The sequence below is a fragment of the Schistocerca piceifrons genome, chromosome 7, assembly GCF_021461385.2.
Source record: "Schistocerca piceifrons isolate TAMUIC-IGC-003096 chromosome 7, iqSchPice1.1, whole genome shotgun sequence".
Classification (NCBI taxonomy): Eukaryota; Metazoa; Arthropoda; class Insecta; order Orthoptera; family Acrididae; genus Schistocerca; species Schistocerca piceifrons.
This window is the reverse complement of record NC_060144.1, coordinates 154,303,614-154,320,798: the sequence shown is the minus strand read 5'-3', so window position 1 is coordinate 154,320,798 and position 17,185 is coordinate 154,303,614. Positions and strand designations below refer to the sequence as shown.

The following is a 17,185-nucleotide window of genomic DNA, read 5'->3' as shown; positions in this document are numbered from 1 at the left end:
AACTTGCGAATTAACTGCAACTGCGGCAGAAACAGTAATTTCCCCCTCTTCTGTTGTCAGTTGTTCAAATCAAATGGTTCTGAGCACTATGGGACTTAACTTCTGAGGTCATCAGTCCCGTAGACCTTAGAACTACTTCAACCTAACTAACCTAAGGACATCACACACATCCATGCCCGAGGGAGGATGCGAACCTGCTACCGTAGCGGTCGCGCGGTTCCAGACTGTAGCGTCTAGAACCGCTCGGCCATTCCGACCGGCGTTGTCAGTTGTTTCCTTGTGTTACGTTGTCTAGGTGTTACATTACCACATTCACGTAACTGGTTGGAAAGGTTGATGAATAATTACCCAGATGGTTGACGTATATTGGGATATCATGCCGCATGTACCGTTCAAGAACGATTTGCATTTTCCTACACTCTCTACATGCACCATGATCATGTCGCCTTTTTCTGCGTTGGCAAATCCCATAGTTCACTCACGACCTACAGCTTGGACAGTGTAACGGGACATCCTCTTCTAGCATTACTTTTCCTCGACAATAGTTGTCGATACAAGTTTATTTTTCCAATTTTGGACAGGTCAATATTATTTCAGTTGCTTTTCTGAAAACTTCCATATAACTTTATTCACAGTATATTACATTTCAGGCAAAAATTCATGAAAACAAATTGCCTTACAAAATGTTTTAGTTTCGATATTCTAATCGATAAGTACTAGTTCTGACTGTACATTTAAAATTATTTATTTCGAAACATTTGAAATTATGAATTATTGATACACTTAAAATATCTATTATTAATTACGCAAAAAATGGGTCAAATGGTTCTGAGCACTATGGGATTTAACTTCTGAGGTCATCAGTCCACTAGAACTTAGAACTACTTAAACCTAACTAACCTAAGGACATAACACACATCTATGCCCGAGGCAGGGTTCGAACCTGCGACCGTTCCGGTTGCGCGTTTCCAGACTGTAGCGCTTAGAACCGCTCGGCCACACCGGACGGCTTAATTACGCAATCCTGCACTGCTTACTATATTTATTTCTGGATTCATTTATGAAATAATAATCAAAAGTAATTGGCCTTCATCTGCACTACGTTAGAATCCACTGCATTTTGAACGCTGCAACTCCCCAGTGCCAAATAACAATCCATTTATCTACACTACTGGCCATTAAAATTGCTACACCACGAAGGTGACGTGCTACAGACGCGAAATTTAACCAACAGGAAGAAGATGCTGTGATATGCAAATGATTAGCTTTTCAGAGCACTCACACAAGGTTGGCGCCGATGGCGACACCTACAAAGTGCTGACATGAGAAAACCGATTTCTCATGCACAACCAGGAGCTGACCGGCGTTGCCCTGTGAAATGTTCTGATGCCTCGTGTAAGGAGGAGAAATGCGTACCATCACGTTTCCGACTTTGATAAAGGTCGAATTGTAGCCTATCGCGATTGCGGTTTATCGTATCGCGACATTGCTGCTCGCGTTGGTCGAGATCCAATGACTGTTAGCAGAATATGGAATCGGTGGGTTCAGGAGGGTAATACGGAACACCGTGTTGGATCCCAACGGCCTCGTATCACTAGCAGTCGAGATGACAGGCATCTTATCCGCATGGCTGTAACGGATCGTGCAGCCACGTCTCGATCCCAAAGTCAACAGATGGGGACGTTTGCAAGACAGCAACCATCTGCACGAACAGTTCGACGACATTTGCAGCAGCATGGACTATCAGCTCGGAGACCATGGCTGCGGTTACCCTTGACTCTGCATCACAGACAGGAGCGCCTGCGATGGTGTACTCAACGACGAACCTGGCTGCACGAATGGCAAAATGTCGTTTTTTCGGATGAATCCAGGTTCGCCGGCCGAAGTGGCCGTGCGGTTAAAGGCGCTGCAGTCTGGAACCGCTACGGTCGCGGGTTCGAATCCTGCCTCGGGCATGGATGTTTGTGATGTCCTTAGGTTAGTTAGGTTTAACTAGTTCTAAGTTCTAGGGGACTAATGACCTCAGCAGTTGAGTCCCATAGTGCTCAGAGCCATGTGAACCAATCCAGGTTCTGTTTACAGCATCATGATGGTCGCATCCGTGTTTGGCGACATCGTGGTGAACGCAGATTGGAAGCGTGTATTCGTCATCGCGATACTGGCGGATCACCCGGCGTGATGGTATGCGGTGCCATTGCTTACACGTCTCGGTCACCTCTTGTTCGCATTGATGGCATTTTGAACAGTGGACGTTACATTTCAGATGTGTTACGACCCGTGGCTTTACCCTTCATTCGATCCCTGTGAAACCCTACATTTCAGCAGGATAATGCACGACCGCATGTTGCAGGTCCTGTAGGGGCCTTTTTGTATACAGAAAATGTTGGACTGCTGCCCTGGCCAGCACATTCTCCAGATCTCTCACCAATTGAAAACGGCTGGTCAATGGTGGCCCAGCAGTTGGCTCGTCACAATACGCCAGTCACTACTCTTGATGAACTGTGATATCGTATTGAAGCTACATGGGCAGCTGTACCTGTACACGCCATCCAAGCTCTGTTTGACTCAATGCACAGGCGTATAAATGCCGTTATTACCGCCAGAGGTGGTTGTTCGGGGTACTGATTTCTCAGGATCTATGCACCTAAATTGCGTAAAAATGTAATCACATGTCAGTTCTAATATGATATATATGTCCAATGAATACCCGATTATCATCTGCATTTCTTCTTGGTATAGCAATTTTAATGGCCAATAGTGTATGATTTCATGTATAGTACAATGGCGGACGACAGATACCAGATTGAAAGTAATTATGCCCCGGTGTGCAGGTACAGAAGACAATTTTTGCTGGTCGTAATTATAATTAATTTAAAAGTTAATGATTTTCACCAAGACGTCGGTTTCCGTTGTAAGAGAGTCCTTTGTGCTAATCGTAAGTGGTCCTTCGCTCTTGAATGTACCAGGTTTTCCTCATATCAGGTCGTTGTAGGTGTCGCCACCGGCGCCAACCTTGTATGAATGGTCTGAAAAGCTAATCATTTGCGTGTTACAGCATCTTCTTCATGTTGGTTAAATTTCCCGTCTGTAGCATGTCATCTTCATGGTGTAGCGATTTTAATGGTCTAGTAGTGTATGAACTCATGAATCATAGTAAAATTTAATTCACGTTGTAAGGCTTATGTTAAAATAGGTATCGATTATTCGTGATACGATGCAGTATGTCACAAGACGTGAAGTCTGGGGAGAATGGTGCGGGTAAGTTCAGGTGTGGTATTTTGCTGACGTGAAATGGCAACATTCACTTGGAAACAACGTCCTCACCTGCTATTGGCTAAGCAAGGCTCTACTACATATAGGAGCACAAAAATTCCTTAGCTGTGATTGGCTAAAACGTTCGAGTCAGAAGCTCCTTTGTGTCATTAGGAACTCTTGCTTTCGTTGCTGTTATCGCCAGCCTCATAGTGAGTGTCACAGTAGGAAGTTGTATCGGTGTTGGCTGTCATCAGTTGCTGTAAAATAATTTTAAATGTTTACTACGGTGAATATCGGGATTATGGACAAAGTAAACAGTTGCAATGGTGATGGAAACAGCTGTTGTTACGGAAGATCGCGTTATTGGATTAATGTACCAGCAACTGATATGTATGACTGTAATCAAAGAGAGCAGTTATAAATTTTGTTTAAACACGGGTCTTTGGCAAGACTTACAGACGGTAATAAAACGTGGCATACCCTAAAAAGCATGACGCGCTCTTTACTGCAGAGTTGCTCCTCACTTTCCTGCAATTTTAATTCAACACCGCCACAACAACTCACCACGACATTGTGCTATCGTCTGCTGCGAGAGGGACATCTTTAGAAGATATCATGGAAAGAGTCCTCTAGAAGACTTGGGCGAGCTGCGATGGATTTTTACATTTCCAACCACAGTCTTCGCATGTACTGCTTGTCCGTTTCAACGAGACACTGGGGCACGTACTTGTTAACACAAGGGGAACGTTGTAACACAGTAGTATCATAATCAGTCTCAAAGGCTTTTTAATCATTAATTAAACTAATTCTCATCTGCCATCATTAGACACTATCTCTCTCGTTTGCCCACAGTTACGGGCTTCATTTCTTAAGTTTCATACGTGTCCTGTGTGGTTTTCCTTAATTGACTAAGCGTCATCTCCTGGTCCAGTAATAACTATCTCGTACTCAGGCACTTTTGTCACCTATTTTCTTGTCTCTTTACCATGTTCAGTCTTGTGAGCTTCATCATTGTACGTGTTTATCTAAATATGTATATTTAACTGAGTCTGTAGTCGAACCTTGTTTAAGTGGAGAAGTGCTACTCCTTCCATTCTTAATGTATCATCATGCCTTGTCTACTCCACTGTGTGCGTGAAGACAAGGTCATAGTACGCCTGTAGCAAAAGGTGAATACGATGCTCTGGGTGTAGTCAGGGTAGGAAGCTGAGAAGAGAGCGGTTTTACCGTTTCGTAATTTCTCTTTGGTTCGAGAGTGAGCGATAGATCTATAAGTAACTTCAGGTGTACAGCAGGAAAGGAACTCTTGTTGTTCGTGTTTGCAAATCAATAACTTTGTCAGCGATACAACCAATAACCTCAGAAATTTTGCTGATTATCCGATTTCCTGTAACTAAATATAGTAGGAAAAAGGCTGTACAAATATTCAGTCAGATCTTCCAAAAATTTCAAAATGGTGGCAATATTATCGACTCGCTTTAAATGTTCAGAATTAAAAAAAAAAAAAAAAAAAAAAAAAGTGATATCCTGCGACAACAATACCAGTGAGTCATGACTGGAGTCAGTTAACTCATACAAACACCTGGGTATACATATTTACAGGAATACGAAATAGAATAATCACATAGAGTACATGGAGCAAGTGGTATACTTCGATTTGGTGGTAGGATGCTGGAAAAATGGAATCAGTGTATAAATGAAATTTCGTACCCATCTCTGAAAATTGATCAACTGCCTGCAACCTATACCAAATGGAGCAGTTAGGGAACATTTAACGTATCCAAAATAGGGCAGCACGTATGGTCGCAGGTTTGTTTCAGCCAAGTGGGAACATTTTTTGTACAGGATGAAACACCTAAAACTTGCGCCGCAAATATTATGGAAATGGAAAGTGCTACTGATGTGTGGTTTTCACAGAATGGATTGCTAGTCAGCGTCTCGTATTTTTAACTAATAAACAGATTGTGATAATACTTAAAAAGGATGATTTTTTGGAAACATACTCTTTTTAAATGGAACAATGTCTATTGACGTTAACAAACTAAAAGTAGGGTAAATTAGACTGTTTTTGGTGTTCGTTGCAGGATTGTAGTGCGAGTCGTTTACGAGATATCGTGTTTTGAAAAGCTTCCACACTGATATTCTTTGTGCTATACAACCTATGTAGTTGCTAGATACGATATTTTCATGTTTGCTTACAATGTGCTTGTGTCTTTCTTGAGTCTATTGCGAGTTACCAGTCAGTTACTGTACGGCGGTTGTAGTTTATCCCCTCCTTCCTACTTGCAGCTATTGTCCACAATCTTTTTTGAAGAGCTGAGAGGAGCAAGATTACAATAAACTTCCTAGTTTACTTAGCTTTTTATGTAGAGTTGGCTCCAGATCTTCTCGTCTAGGCTTCTGATTCTTGAAACTGAAAATGTCACGTTTTAGATCCTCACTGTTTGATTTATCTAAATACATTTGAAGATTGTTGTTACAGAATTTATGTTGTTACTTTAATATATTCTGTCACATTTTAGTATATCATATAGTATTTTGATTCTTCACATTAACGAAGTCGAAATTACGTTTTCCGCACAAAATACAAAGTTACGTCCAATCACATCAGAGGTATGCTTACGACTGTTTCACTCAGCTGAAATAACAGTATTCCAAATGGTTTACAATTTTTCTTGACAAATGAACTTCTATTAGTTTCTGTAAAATTATTACTTTCGATTATTATTTCATAAATGAATCCAGAAATAAATACAGTAAACAGTGCAGGATTGCGTAATTAAGCCGTCCGGTGTGGCCGAGCGGTTCTAGGCGCTACAGTCTGGAACCGCGCGACCGCTACGGTCGCAGGTTCGAATCCTGCCTCGGGCATGGATGTGTGTGATGTCCTTAGGTTAGTTAGGTTGAAGTAGTTCTAAGGTCTACGGGACTGATGACCTCAGGAGTTAAGACTCATAGTGCTCAGAACCATTTGAACCATTTGATTTGAACAACTGACAACAGAAGAGGGGGAAATTACTGTTTCTGCCGATGTTGCAGTTAATTCGCAAGTTAGATCTCGAGAAATCGCACTAGGAAGTGGCATGAGTGAGGAAGGTGTTCTACGCATTCTTCATCGACATAGGTTCCATCCCTATTACGTCTCTGTTTAACAACAACTGCATGGAAACGATTATGAGAATCATCTTCTGTACATGACCGTTAAGACAGGATACTTCAGATTCATCGTATACACTACTGGCCATTAAAATTGCTACACCAAGAAGAAATGCAGATGATAAACGGGTATTCATTGGACAAATATATCATACTAGAACTGACATGTGATTATATTTTCACGCAGTTTGGGTGCATAGATCCTGATAAATCAGTACCCAGAACAACCACCACTGGCCGTAATAACGGCATTTATACGCCTGGGCATTGAGTCAAACAGAGCTTGGATGGCGTTTACAAGTACAGCTACCCATGCAGCTTCAAGACGATACCGCAGTTCATCAAGAGTAGTGACTGGCGTATTGTGACGAGCTAGTTGCTAGGCCACCATTGACAAGACGTTTTCAATTGGTGAGAGATCTGGAGAATGTGCTGGCCAGGGCAGCAGTGAACATTTTCTGTATACAAAAAGACCCGTACAAGACCTGCAACATGCTGTCGTGCATTATCCTGCTGAAATGTAGGGTTTCGCTGGGATCGAATGAAGGGTAGAGCCACGGGTCGTAACACATCTGAAATGTAACGTCCACTGTTCAAAATGCCATCAATGCGAACAAGAGGTGACCGAGACGTGTAACCAATGAAACCCCATACCATCACGCTGGATGATACGCCAGTATGGCGATGACGAATACACGCTTCCGATGTGCGTTCACCACGATGTCGCCAAACACGGATGCGACCATCATGATGCTGTAAACAGAACCTGGATTCATCCGAAAAAATGTCGTTTCACTATTCATGCACCCAGGTTCGTCGTTGAGCACACCATCGCAGGCGCTCCTGTCTGTGATGCAGAGTCTCCGAGCTGATAGTCCATGCTGCTGCAAACGTCGTCGAACTGTTCGTGCAGATGGTTGTTGTCTTGCAAACGTCCCCATCTGTTGACTTTGGGATCGAGACGTGGCTTCACGATCCGTTACAGCCATGCGGATAAGATGCCTGTCATCTCGACTGCTAATACGAGGCCGTTGGGATCCAACACGGTGTTCCGTATTACCCTCCTGAACCCACCGATTCCATATTCTGCTAACAGTCATTGGATCTCGACCAACGCGAGCAGCAATGTCGCGATACGATAAACCGCAATCGCGATAGGCTAGAATCAGACCTTTATCAAAGTCGGAAACGTGATGGTACGGATTTCTCCTCCTTACACGAGGCATCACAACAACGTTTCACCAGGCAACGCCGGTCAACTGCTGTTTGTGTATGAGAAATCGGTTGGAAACTTTCCTTCATGTCAGCACGTTGTAGGTGTCGCTACCAGCGCCAACCTTGTGTGATTGCTCTGAAAAGCTAATCATTCGCATATCACAGCATCTTCTTCCTGTCTGTTAAATTTCGCGTCTGTGGCACGTCATCTTCATGGTGTAGCAATTTTAATGACCAGTAGTGTATCTTGTTTAGCTATGAAGCTACATTTACCAATCATGGCCAGGTAAACCGCCAAAACATACACTATTAGTCGGTTGACAATCCCCGTTGGTTTCATAAGGTGGAATGGCAGCGTCCGTGGAATATAAACATGTGGTGTGGGTTAGTGAACTATCAGGTCATAGGCCCGTGTTTCATAGGCGGAACACTGAAAGCGCACAAGTATCACAGCCTCCAAACAGACAATGTTCCACGTATGCTGGAAGGCGTTCCTCTGCAGACTAAGAGGAACCTTTGGTACCAACAGAAATTGTTTCCCAATCGTTCGATTAGATACAGAGGACCTGCACCTTGGCCGGCCTGTTCCCCGGATCTGACGCATGTAGACTTCCTTCTATGCGAAATCTGAAAGACGCTGTCTGCAAGGACATACCAATTACACCCGATGATACGCAACGACGTATCACTGCAGCCTTCTCGGACATCTCCGCTAGACTGGAAGCGTTTACTGCCGCTGCCGATGGTCATTTTGAACACAACTTGGGAAGGGCAGTTGTCTTGTTACTGGTTAGAATCCAAGTAACCTAGTGTATGCACTTGTGTTGTTCTTTAGTGTGTGGTACCACAGGTTTTGTACATGTGTCGGTATGGGAACTTTCCAAAGTACGATATCTCGTAAATGACTCGCACTAGACTCCTGCAATAAACACTACTGACATTCTGATTTACCCTATTTTTAGTTTGTTAGCGTCAATAGGCATTGTTCTATTTAAAGATTGTATGTTTCCACAAAAATACCCTTTCTAAGTATTATCACATTGTTTATTTGTTAAAAGTACGAGCCCCTGACTACCATTCTGAGAAAACCGCACATCAATAGCACTTTACATTTCCGCAATATTTGCGGTACAAGTTTCGGGTGATTCACACTGTACATTACTTTTTTAATGTCCAGTCTGATTTCACTAACATTCTGTTAATGCTAGCGAGTCATTACCCAAGTAGATAGTTAAACATTTATGGTAATTGTTAATATACTCAATTTATGTAATTTACCTAAGAAACTACCTATCGAACGACCTCTCGCGACTAATTACTGTACATACAACGGATATTAAACAAGTAATCAGACATACTTCATTTTCAGTCCTACAGACGATATTAAGTCTATAAGCAGAACTAACTTCATAAGTTCGTTTCGGAATCTATAAGAAAATTTTAAGTGTAATTTCCGATGTAAACAAGCACATATGTCGATCGCAGAGCAAATTCTTCGGTGTGTCAGTGAAGCAGTGTAGCTAAAAGTGTGTGTGCTATACATATAAATATGAAAAAACGAAATAAAAGTTGCAAAATAAAAGTAAGAGCATCTAACTATTAATTAAACGCAATTTACAAATTGGAAAACTTAATAGATAAACGGATTGTTATTTGGCACAGGGCAGCTGCAGTGTTCAAATTGCTGTGGATACTAAAGTAGTGCTGATGAAAGCACAAATGTGTTATGTCAACTGAAGATGGGTCAAAGCCAGAAAGGCCTTTGGCCTAAACAGAGTTGTATAAAAAGTGAGTCATTGCTGTATTTCTTCGAATAATTTAATTCACAGCCACGTAGTTTAGCCACCATTGAAGTCGATAAATTAACATTATTTCTGTGTTTTATCATATTGAATGTACGTTCAAACCTTTTCCTTCATTTATGCAATAGATTCTCGCTGGTTACCGTTGCGTCTTATTCAGGCTTCATTGAAAGGGGAAAGTCTGTAATTGAGCAACGAGAGGCTTTTTAGCTGGTAACAAATGTTGTTTGTCGCAGATGGAGAAAGCTGAGGTCACAGTTAAGCCCGTCCTTCACAGCGAGCCGCCTGAAGCCGATGTTCCTCCTGATGAAGGAAGTGTGTGACGAGCTGGTGCAGGTGCTGCAGAAGGAGGGAGCCGGTGCTGGCAAAGGTAAGCAGCCGCTCTGGCGTGCCACAGGAATCGTTTCGCTGCCGAGGAAAGAATAGCAGTGCATTGTTATCAGTCCAAAAAGTCCAGACACTGCATTCGTAAAAAATAGATAATAGTCAATATGGTGGGTTTGAAGCCTTAGGTGTTTTAGTCGTCCCCCTTTACTTGAGAACAACGCACGGAAATTTCAGGCAACTATACGAAATTGTCAAAAAAGTCCTTCTTTCGAATATTGCCCGGCTCACACATCCCACTGGCTTAAGTGTCGGTTATGCCCTGAAAATATCAACCCTTCATGTGAATTTCTGCACTATGTCATTTTTTAATGATTTCTTACAGAAAAGAATTTACCACGTTTTGCATTTGAGATAAATAGCTGCAGGCGTCCATGCGTCGTTCTCTTTATTGAGGAGCCAAGGTGTAAGGTGAGCGAGACAAGCTTTCCAAACACTTTTTTCTTCTCCCAAACATTCGGAAGAATAAGTCGAACACTTTATTTAAAGATGTTCCTTCATTGCGATTTATTGCGTAACAGTTTGACACGCTACGATCACATGTACACTCCCTGACACTGCCTCCTCGCAACTGACTGGTCGAATGAACAGCTTTTTTTTCTAAGTTGTTAGTTGAAGCTGTCACATTAATAACTACGCTGAGATCGTTGGTACGCCAGGAATAAAATCACTCTCGAAACGTTTGGATGTACCGCGTAGATACATGGTGACAACTATTGAACTACATGAAAAAACGTAAATTAGTAACAAACTACGGCGTGCACACACTTCATTCAACATATGGACGTCACTACAGACATTCGGATCTATGTTATGACATGTTCGATACACCTGCTAATATTGGCGATGATGTGGCAGAAACGAATAGCGAAATTCTGCATGAGCTGCGAGTAGTGTCGGAACACCGATGCTGTCGATGAACTCCAGAACGTCTGTTTTCCGCTCAGCAATGGTTTTGTGTTTATTGCTGTATAGCTTGTGTTCAACATAGACCCATAAAAACAAGACGCATGTGTTCAGACCCGGAGAATACGGCGGCCAATCGAGGCCCATGGCAATGGCCTCTAGATAGCGCAGAGCCAGAATGCAGTCTCCAAAGTGCTCCTCAAGGACATCAGACACTCTCTTACTTCTGTGAGGTCTAGCTTCGTCTTGTATGAACCACATCTTGTCGAAATTAGGGTCACTTTGGATAATGGCGATGAAATCATCTTCCAAAACCGTCACATTCCGTTCGGTAGTCATCGTGCCATCGAGGAATATTGCACACTACATAGTCACCCGTTGGGGGTGAAGAGACTTCTCGAGTACGAAATGCGGTTTCTCAGTCCCCAAAATACGCCAATTTAGCTAATTGACGAACCCATCCGAATGAAAGTGGGCTTTGTCGCTAAACCAAACAACAATGCGCATACTAATTCCCATCATGGCATGCGGACAACCCTGCAGTTTGAACGTCCTAATGCAAAGCATTCCGAAGTTATGATGATTTCTTTCATATAGTACAATGCCTGTCATCCTGTAGGATACTTTAATCAATGTTGACGTTCCTGTCAGGAAGCACGTTGTAAATTACAATCTGTTGCTAATTTTTAGTCATCTCAATGGTAATCAGCAATCCTACGACTGGAGATAAAGGAAATATCTTTCGACTAAGTAAAAAGTGGTAATAGTTACATACTTTTCCACTAGAAGAAAACTATGATTTTTTTTTACAGGAATAAAAGAGAAATCTGTTGTCGACAGATGTGAGCCAACGGAAGTATTTCCAAAGTAGTAATTATGGAAACTGAGAATAAACAAGCATAAAAAATAACTGTCGTAACCGAGCAGAGAGAGGTGTCCAAGCCAAGCATAACAATAAAGGTAAAGTTTGTGGTTCAGGCTCTTGACCCGACTGTCGGCCAGACTAAATGTAAGTTGCAGCATTTCTGTTCGCCAGAGGACGAGGAGGGGGAGGGTTTGCACGTCTCTCGCCCGGGCTGCCTTTTATCCCCTGGGAACATCCCCGGTAGTCATTTTGACAGCAGGCTCAGAGAACCTGGGAACGTCCCGGAAGGACTGAAAAGAAGGAAAATCCCCACCTCTGCCGAGGATTGAACAAGGTGAACAAGGTTCGTCCAGAGCAGAAGTATAATTTTTTATCTGCTAGACCACTACGGCCGCACAATAAAAAAATGCGTATCGAATACTGCAAACACCAAGGAAAAGAGCGAGAAACAGTGGCGATAGCTTTACATATCCGACGAGTTTGGAGAGATTAAATTACGGCAAAAACATTGACAAAGCTGCATGACACAAGTGAACTGTGAATAAATGAATGTGATTCAAGATTGCATTATACCGCTCTCCCTACGACAGTGGTTCAAATGGTTCAAATGGCTCTGAGCACTATGGGACTTAACTTCTGAGGTCATCAGTCCCCTACAACTTAGAACTACTTAAACCTCACTAACCTAAGGACAGCACATACATCCATGCCCGAGGCAGAATTCGAACCTGCGACCGTAGCGGTCGCGCGGTTTCAGACTGAAGCGCCTAGAATCGCTCGACCACTCTGGCCGGCCCTACGATAGTGCCTTATAAAAGATGTGTAATATCGTTAACTGCTGTTATTTCGAAGGAGATAAAATGCAGATTAGAGATTGAGAACCGGACATCAAGCTCGGAATACACATAGATAGGAAAGGAAATCAGCCACATCGTTTTCGGAAAACCATCTGGGTGTGAAGACACAACCTCAAGAGTTGATGATAAAACCTTAGAATCAATTCGACTGGAGAAGACAAAGGGCTTGAGGCTAAACCATAATTCAGCATCTTTAATGAATAACATAGATCTATAAGAAAGTTTCTTGTCCCTAGGGTTTTATAACTGATTTTAGCTGTATTTGGGAAGCTGAATGTGAAATGGAATCAATTTTTATCTAGCTGCTCTACTTTTTAGATCAGTTTAAGAAAAGAAAGGCGTGCAGTTGTATACGATACGTGCAGTTCAAACTCTATTTTGTGCAGTTCTAAATAACTTATAAAACGAACTAATCTAAACTCCTCCCGAGAAGGTCATGAAGGCCCAACGGCACCGACCGTCCGCCATGTCATCCTCAGACCATTGGCGTCACTGGATGCTGATATGGAGGGGCATGTGGTCAGCACACCGCTCTCCTGGTCGTATGTCAATTTCCGCGAGACCGGAGCCGCTACTTCTCAATCAAGTAGCTCCTCAGTTCGCCTCAGAATTGCTGAGTGCTCCCCGCTTGCCAACAGCGCTCGGCAGACCGGATGGTCACCCACCCAAGCGCTAGCCCAGCCCGACAGCGCTTAAGTTCGGTGATCTGATGGGAACCGGTGTTACCACTGCGGCAACGCCGTTGGCTCTAAATAACTTATACAGGCATTGAGTCCGTGTATTGGCCTTATTGTTAGTCCACCGTCCGGTTATTTACAGGAAAATGCACTAGATGCAGTAGGCATCTGGTAAATTAAGTGACCTTCAGCGCTAGAGTTGGCGTTAGTTTGTCAGCCCTGCCAGTACAAGGTAGAGCGAAGTTGGCCTCGAGGGTTTTCCGAGGGCTGTTCGGAAAGACCTTTCTTTCCGAATACGCCTCGTGTTTTTATTTAGGAAAGAGTTAAAACGTATTGTGTTGTAGATTCCTATTGAATAAAATATATAATTGCAAACAGAAAAAAGTGTAAATCATCCTGATGTGATTTACTACAAATGCGGAGAATGCATTTTGAAAGTAAACAGAAAAACTGTTAGTGACTTCGTAAAGTGAGCTTATCTTGGATACTTTCGTGTTAGGCCTGGTGATCAGGATAAAACTTTGGCGCCGCTTCTGGTGTGTAAAACTTCTACAGAACGTTTACGACAGTGGACTACCAGGAAAAGAAAAACTCTGAAGCTCGGCGTGCCGATGGGTTGAAGAAAACCCAAAAACAATATCGATTACTGTTATTTCTGCCTAGTAAATATTAAAGGAAGCTATCGAAATAACCGTTGCAAGGAGACTCATTCTCCAAGTAGTCCTGACCCTGACTCTGAGGAATTGCCGATCACGTCTGTTTCATCAGTTAGCAGAGTTTTGTGAGAACGAGTTTTGTCATTATGATACTAATGAAGACGACAGTGATTATGAGGGATATCAAGAATTCGTTAGCGTTTCAAACCAGAATGAACTAAATGTCCTCACCGAGGTCTCAGCCTGTCAAAAGAAGCTGCTGATTCACTGGCTTCCAGGTTGTACCCATAAAAATTTACTGGAACGAGGAACATAAATTACCTTTTACAGGACAAGAGAAAAAGGTCTGCTACCTTTCCTCTGTCAAGAAGACAGTCTTGTATTTTGTCACCAAATTAGAGGATTTCTGGAAAGAATGATTCTTCCTCAACATTTTCCAGATGACTGGGGTATATTTACTGATATCTCAAAAGGAAGTTTGAAATGTGTCCTTCTAGACAGCGGGAACTAAATAGTTCAATACCAATTCCTCAGTCAGCGAAAGTGGAAGAAGAACATAACATCATAGCTTTGGTCTTGCAGAAGATAAAGTATCATGAACATCAATGAGTGATTTGTGTGGACTGAAAAATTATAAACTTCCTCCTTGGTCAGCAAAGTGGTCCACCAAACATCCTTGCTTCTTGTTCCTCTGGGATAGAAAAGGCAAAACATAGCACTGGGTTACGAGACAGTGGCCTAAGAAAGAAAAAGAGTCTTATTAACGACCTCTTAGTTGAAAGAGAGAAAACCACATCTTTCCTCCACTGCAATATCATGCTATGTCTTATACATCAGTTTTAAAGGATAAGAATGGATTATGTTTTGCATGTACAGAGGAAATGCCTCAATTGAGTACGGAAAGAATTAATGCAGGAATATTTGACGGCCCACAAACAAGGCAATTCATTAAGGATCCCATCTTCGCAAATTCTATGACAAGAGTTAAGCGAAAAGCCTGGACTTCATCCACTGCAGTTGTCGGAAATTTTATGGACAAATTCAGAGTTGTAAACTATGTTGAAGTAGTAAATATGTTGCTTAACTTTTTCAGATCCTTTGAGCTTAACATGAGTATTAAGATGCACTATCTACTCAGGCACTTACACCGCTTTCCTGAAAATTTAGAAGTCACCAGTGATGAACAAGTTGAATGATTTCACCAGTGCATTAAAGCTATTATGAGCTGCTACCAAGGAAGATGAGATACGCAGACAGATTATTGTTGGAGTGTAAAAAGAGACTATTCCGAAATACATTCAAGAATGTCGCGGAAAAGAACATTCCGAAGTGTTCAGTAGCTAGTTGTTTTTATCGTTGACTTTTTTTCCTTGATTTCTGTATATAATAATATTTGTGTAATGTAATAATAAAAATTCCGCGTAGTATTTTTTTGGTTCATGGACTGAAGTTAAAACAGTATAATGTATATTTCACTGGAATACCGTCTGTTAGAAATTTTAGCTCCTATCCAAAACTAATGCCATATTGAATTTAGGGCATCAGTGAAACAAGTTCCAAGTACCCCGGCACAGAAACAACTTTTGGCCTGTGTAATTAGTGGGAAAATTATCATATACACTTTATGTATGATGTAAGAGTAATAGAGAGATCATAAAAAGGTAATGATTATTCATAAGTGTAATCTTACCCTGATTTTTGCGAGTCGATAACCAGTGGCAATACAAGTTCCTGACCATCACCAAGGTGACGATTTCCATTAAAACCAAGTCTTTTATCAACATGGATGGTTGCGCACTTAGGGATACACCTCCAAGATGAAGTTTACCGTTAGGAAGACTCCAGTACTCTACAATTTAACGTTCCAGAATGGTCCTTCCAGAACTGCTGCTAAAGACGCAGCTTGGTTGGTCATAGAATGTAGGGCTACTTATGTCTGTCGCCTTTGGTAGCTGACGTTTCAGGCAGCACCGAAAGCGAGCAATGATTCATTTTCTGGCTTTTTGAAGTTTCTCGTTCGTCGTGACAACTTAATTAATAACTGTAATCTCCACTTCTGTCCTTAACTTCTGTCAGAAGCTTGAATGTAATCAGAGTGATTAAGCTAAAGGTTAAGATTACGATCATATCGGGAAACTGTAAGGTGGGTTAACCATTTTGGCAAGAGCAGACAATACCAAGGAGCCTATTAGACATACCTTCACCTTAGTCTATTTAGGGAAACCACGGCGAACTTAAATCCAGACGGCTGGACGTAACTTAGCTCCCAGCCTCTCGAAAATCCGAGACCATTGTGTTAACCATCATTCCAACTCGCTCTGTTATTATTTTGCATATGTTGTACTATCCAATATGCAACAGTGTTCAGTAAAATCACCAGACAAATTTCCCTTGACTAGGTACGCAACACACTCGCTACACTAGATACGTTGTCAGAACGAGCAGTAAATTACATTTCAACCAAAATTATTTGTTAGATTTCAATAAGTAGACTGTAACTTAGACTTAAAACATAATATAACAATCACAGTAGAAAAAATGTAACAAAATAAAAAGTGAAAACATAAAAAACCATAACACTGCAGTAAAAACGTAACTGAGGTATCATACAGTAGTAAAATAAAATTTTAAATATTTTTCGCTGTGCGAATGGCCACAATGTTGGATAGTAAGACATGTAACTGTTCTCATAAAATGTCTGAGTACGGCCCTTGCTTTATTTATGATTGTGTCATTTTCGATGTAAACGTCTCGGCATAAGTATAGTTACTGTATTTTCATTCAGTAGTTTTTGATGAGTTGTATTCTGTAATAACTATAGATCGTGTACAAAAAAAAATTATTTGTATGAAAGCACGAAGTAAGCATAACACACGCTAAAAGTAGTCTCGCAGTACTTACACTCTCTTATACATACTGTTATGAACCAGCGGCCGTAACTGAAAAATTTTCGAGGTACAAACCCGCGTCTAGGGTGAAATTATCTTCAGACAGGAAGTCTACCGTATCAGGCATGACTGTTCGATGTCTTTTGATTTCATATAACACTTCAGTCCACTGTGGAGACGTAGTAACGACTCAGTGGCTGTTATGTGGCATGCAAACATTACTGCCAGGCATTTACCCATCAGTTCCTCATGAACGGAAAACATGAAAACTGTGTAAGAGTTTCATGATATAAAATAAAGCGGATGACGGACACGAAACGGATTAACTTACGCAACGTTTTAGTATAACTGAATTAAAAACAGTGGTTGGCTGTTCCAAAAATGGTAAAAAACAGGAATAGCTGTCATAAGAAAGTTAGAGATAAAACATTTCAGAAAGAGAGAGACACAGAAAGTCTATAATACCTGACACAAAACATGTCATATTTCAAAAATATGGAGGAAGTGAAATGTGACATCCTTTC

The 17,185-nt window shown here is 41.6% G+C and overlaps 1 protein-coding gene and 1 pseudogene across 2 annotated transcripts in view; one reads left to right on the top strand and one right to left on the bottom strand.

The window, feature by feature from the left end:
• The window catches only part of LOC124805132 (cytochrome P450 6j1-like), a 90,180-nt gene that overhangs the window by 28,236 nt on the left and 44,759 nt on the right, over nt 1–17,185 (top strand). For both annotated transcript variants that reach the window (XM_047265590.1, XM_047265591.1), the window contains exon 4: nt 9,665–9,798. In XM_047265590.1, coding sequence (XP_047121546.1) covers nt 9,665–9,798 — 134 coding nt within the window. The remainder of the gene's footprint in view (nt 1–9,664; nt 9,799–17,185) is intronic.
• On the bottom strand, nt 13,070–13,187 carry LOC124709388 (annotated as a pseudogene).